This window comes from Limulus polyphemus, unplaced genomic scaffold (genome assembly GCF_000517525.1).
Source record: "Limulus polyphemus unplaced genomic scaffold, Limulus_polyphemus-2.1.2 Scaffold1378, whole genome shotgun sequence".
NCBI lineage: Eukaryota > Metazoa > Arthropoda > Merostomata > Xiphosura > Limulidae > Limulus > Limulus polyphemus.
In genome coordinates, this window is record NW_013666988.1 from 268,540 (window position 1) to 273,628 (window position 5,089).

The following is a 5,089-nucleotide window of genomic DNA, read 5'->3' on the forward strand; positions in this document are numbered from 1 at the left end:
AATATATATATATATATATTATTTTGAAAACAAATGAAGTGCATGCTGTTTATTCATCATTGAATTTATCATTAACAAGTCACAGACACCAACTGTAGAAGAATCCTAAGCCTAACAACAACATAGTATATATTTATACTATTAAGAAATATAACTAAAAGCCTTTTTATTTCAACAATTGGCAAAGATCAGATTTTTAAATTCTGACAAAGTTATATCTACAGAAATATTGAATACAAATATAAAGAGGTTATAATATCATTGTATAAGTAACTGGTTAGGCCACATTTGGAGTATTATGTTCAGTTCAGGTTTTTACCTCAGAATGGACACTGAATTGTTGGAAAACATTAAGAGGAGGACTACTAGGATACCTGGGATGAAAAGGTTATCATATGATAATAAGTTAAAATCTTTTAACTTGTTTTCTCTTGAAGACAGAAGAGTTAGAGGGGATCTGATTGAGGTGCTTAAGATTGTTAAGGGAGTTGATAATGTTGATGTATCATCTTTTTTCATATTTTGGCAGGGAAAGAAGTCATCTTCAGCTAAGACAACTATATTTTTGTAACAGGGTGGTTGGCCTCTGGAACAGTTTGGTTTCGGATGTGGTGGATGCTGTTAATTTAAGGAAAAGTCTGATAATATTTGAATGATAAGAGCTGGCTTTGAGGTGTTTTTTTTTCTTAAGGGTTTAGTTAGTGGAGAGAACAGCCTAGATGGATCAAAATGTCCTTGCTGTCCTTTATTATGTTATGCTTATAATCCTATGTGAACAGTGTTGGTGCTTTACACTAATCCCGTTTCTGTGAAGTTATATATAGCAATGTTTACTATAATTCCAAATTTACTGAGTGAATTTATCTGAATTTGTAATGAAGTATTTCTACTAAAGACTTGTCTGTGAATTTAATGAGTCAGTCTGACCCAGACTCTGAATAGTCTGAGTGCAAGATGATTTTCGTATAAGAAAATACTTCTTTTCATCCTTACAGTTTTCATGTTTCATTTAAACAACCTCTAGAACCTCCTAAGTGAATTTCAAAGCGTTTTTGGTAAAAATTGATCATCATTTTCTCTACCCTAACACTAACTGTACAACAATCAACTGTAGCAAAAGTTGAAAAACATTAAAAAAAACAGAAGTAATTCATTTTTTCTGGAATGGCTGCAGATTGTAAAAGAGAATTACAATTATCTATTCTAAACAGACCCAAATTCATAAGTTTACATCTGTTTCCTTTAAATTTATGTTTTATTACTCTTTGAACTGTTCCTATCTAGCATAACAAAGCAATAAATCACTTGGTGAGAGTTTAATGCATATTACAGTAAACAAAGTAACGACTTGCATCATGAACGATGGCAGCTCACATGCATTCTTCATTGAGAAAAGTTTTAATTTATATTTTCTTAACTAACTTAAAACGTTTCTAATTTTTACATTCTAGTTACTTTTATAACAATAAATAAATATAAATAGCAAGAAATTTAGTACTTAAATCTGGACTCTTACTTTTTTTTGCCTGTGGAAGGAGAAGTAACTTAAGCCTACTTTTTTGTAATGATGGTGGTACGTAAAATGATCTTTATTTATTTGAAATATGCAACTGAGAATGCCAAATGTTATCAAGCAGGAAAAATAATGTCTTAAAAGTACTAAAATTCAACTGGCTTTCTACCTTAGCTATAGATGGATATAAAAATTCTGGTCCAGCAGAACTCCAATAATGGTAAGCAATGAAAATGAGGCCAAATATTTTCAAACTCTGTTATCTGAATGATCTGACCTCATCATCATCATTAGGGAAATTAGAACTTTCTCCTCCTATTGGTTATAAGTAATCCAACAATTATCAGAGATAATTACCAATATTTTTTGAAAGACAAAATGTAATAAGAGGGGTGTGGCATGTGAGGTTGACTCCTTGTTGATATCTCAGTAACGCAAGAAGCTTGAAGGCTATAAGTATACATTTTGGCTTAGCAATATTTATAAGGGCAGAAAGAAATCCTGAAATGTTCAATCAGAAGAATCACATGATAAAATAAAGTGAAGACTGAGAATTTATTTAAATATTTCCTTTTAAAATTAAGGTTTTAAAACTTATATTAAAAGCTGTATTATAAACTTTGTTTTAATACTATGTTTACTGACATACACCAATAACAAAGTTCAATTAAATTTGAATGTAACTCAGTAAAAAGATTGTGACATACTCATTTTGGCCCTGCCATGAAGATGGAGTTGACAACAATAAGCAAAAATTCTTAGGCACAATAAATATTATAATATTTGCCAAACTTCATTAACAAAAAAGTAAATTTTATAGTTTGTTCAATTTTCTCACTTTCCATTGCGTTAGTCCCTTACATAACATATGGGTATGCTTGTTAATTCTATTCCCAGGAACCATATGTGCATAACTTGATAAGGGCTTTTTTTTAACGTGAATTTAATGACATTTGGTTGTAGTCCTTTCCTCAATAAAATATACAGTAAATCATACCTAAAGTTCTTTATATTTCATTAAATTTTCCAAGGAATACAAGTTGTCTGGTTACAAACGAGTTCAAATGGCAGGCTATATGTTAAATGTTATTTTTGGAGCTCAGAGCTTATACTATGCTACAAGTTCTTCAACTACCTATACAATGATAGGTTTCTTTTTGTGAGTGTGAAACACTTAAATACACCAGTTCAATATTCAATACCTCACTAATTTAAAGGCTTGGTTTGGTCTGATATTTCATTGGTGGTAATGTCCAGGGTCACTGATGAGGAGTGGAATTCTCCAAAACTAGTCTGGCTCACAGACACACACACCCAATGAAAGAATAGACCATTCCAAGCTTTTACTCGTTGTTAAACAAATGTTTAAACAACTCTATATATAATTACAAACCATGATGTTATTTTTATTTTAAATGTTGAAAACACTATATAACATAAGAGGTGTTCTGTTAACATTATAATCAAGATTTATTAATAAAAAACACTTAACAATAAATGCACAATAAAAGTTTCTTAACATTGTACATTTTATTTTGTTTTTTGTGGAAAATATATTTTAGGTATTTGTTTGGAAGGGATAAACCTTTTAGATTCAGAAATGCTTTAAATAAAACTTTACTTATAATGTCCAATTCTTTCAGTGTAACGACATGGATGAAATATATTTTATTTAAAAAATTTAGTTGCTTAACTTTCCAAACACTATAGAATTAATTATCCAAATGGTTGCAAAAAATATTCATAAAAAAAGAGCTTACTCAGATTGAACAGTTGCAAGTGGGTCAGTTAGAGCAACCTTGTGTCCATGCTCTCTGTATGCAGTTATCATTCGATACAAATTACTCTGTTTGATTCTATTATCAACAGCTTGCTGTGACACTGAGAAAAAAATTATATTGAAATAAGCTTTTAGTGACAAACTAAAATAATAAAGAGTTTATAATTTTTTTATAAATAAAAGAAACATATATTAAGCATCACTATTTAAAACAGTATGAAAAACAAAATCATAAATCCAAAGTAATATATTTTGCAAGTTTTTTTTATGCTGATGGACCACTACATTAACAAGGGAATTCAATTACTAATGCAGTGTATCTCTTTCCTGTTGATAGAGGAAGAAGCAAATAGGAAATGTGCTTCAAATCATTTGTTGAAAAATGTGAGCCTTAACTAGAGAAACACTATGTTTACAATCTCAAAGGTTTATCCAAAAATTCATTTATGTTATTCAAAATAAGCATTTTCAGCATTATTTAACACAAAAAATTTTATTGGACAATGCACTGAAGTGTACTCCACATGAGAGAAACAATTCAGATTGCAACAGTAAATACTCAGGGCAAATGTGACAAACACTCTTAGAGTGATAAATATATATTTGTAAATGTTAAAATTTGTATGAAAACATGTCTGACATACTTATACGTACATACATTTATCTAAATCATAAGTTGATAGTGTGTGTCTGTCCACTTATAACTGGCAAACTGGAGTGATATTGGGGTGGGAGATGGCATTCAAATCTGACCACCCTATGTTAACCCTAGGGGCCCATATGCTTTCCCCATACACTGAACAGATATTCCAGCTAGTGTATACATAAAATTAATTATTTTTCACACAATTTATGAGGGTAATAAATCTCTTACCTTTAAAAGGCTCTTCTTTTGGAAAAGGTTTGTACCCATATACACCTTGCTTAGAATGGTAACTTCTGGATACATGCTTGGTAGTTGCTGGGACAAAAGGCTGTTTCTGTTTTCTAAAAACATTACTAGAAGATTGGCCAATATGTAGTGAAGAAATTGTTTTAATTATCTGTCTGTGCTGAAGAACCATTTTTAAAGCATTTGAGTGAAAAGAACATAAAATAGAAGTTGTTCCTGAAAAAAAAATCAATATACATTGGTATTTTTAGTGCCAAAGAACAGCTGATTTAATATGACCATAAATACAGTAGATTCATAGAAATTTGAAAAAAAATCCACTCCTTTCTTTATTTTAAGATTTAAATATCTTATAATAAAGTAATAGCTACATATTGCATTATCAAATGTCACTTGAATGACCATATTTTCCTTAGTTTTAAAAATTCCGATATACTTTGTTCAAGCTTCAAGAAACTTTAAACTTCAACGTCTTAGCTATGCATTATCAACAAGAAAACACAAATAAAGCAATGGACAGAACTGGAATATAAATGTTCTAAGTCAATCAAACATTATTTCAAGCAAATTCATTGCACTGCTCATTTATCTTATATATGTTACGAACTGTGGTGTGTTTCCAAGCATTTGTTTGTCTCCCATTTGAAAAGCTGCACACACAGGCAAAGCTCAACATTCACTTTTGAAATGATGGGAGAACAGGCATGAATAATGTTGATGCCAAATTTTATTTCACAAGTAGGATATTCTACACTAAATTGTTGGGAATTAATCACACTATCATTCAAATTTCAAAAATGTGATGTAACTTAAAGAATACAAATGTAGATTTACCATATGTTATTGCTGAATGGCTCTTAGCACAACTGAAATGCTTAACAATTACTTTTTTGCAGTGGGTGGT

The 5,089-nt window shown here is 30.2% G+C and overlaps 1 protein-coding gene across 1 annotated transcript in view; it reads right to left on the reverse strand.

The window, feature by feature from the left end:
- The window catches only part of LOC106463321 (probable 2-oxoglutarate dehydrogenase E1 component DHKTD1, mitochondrial), a 62,233-nt gene that overhangs the window by 54,859 nt on the left and 2,285 nt on the right, over positions 1-5,089 (reverse strand). Inside the window, exons 2-3 of the mRNA XM_013923338.2 lie at positions 4,168-4,401; positions 3,274-3,394 (exon numbers count right to left, since the gene is read on the reverse strand). Coding sequence (XP_013778792.1) covers positions 3,274-3,394; positions 4,168-4,357 — 311 coding nt within the window. The 5' untranslated portion in view covers positions 4,358-4,401. The remainder of the gene's footprint in view (positions 1-3,273; positions 3,395-4,167; positions 4,402-5,089) is intronic.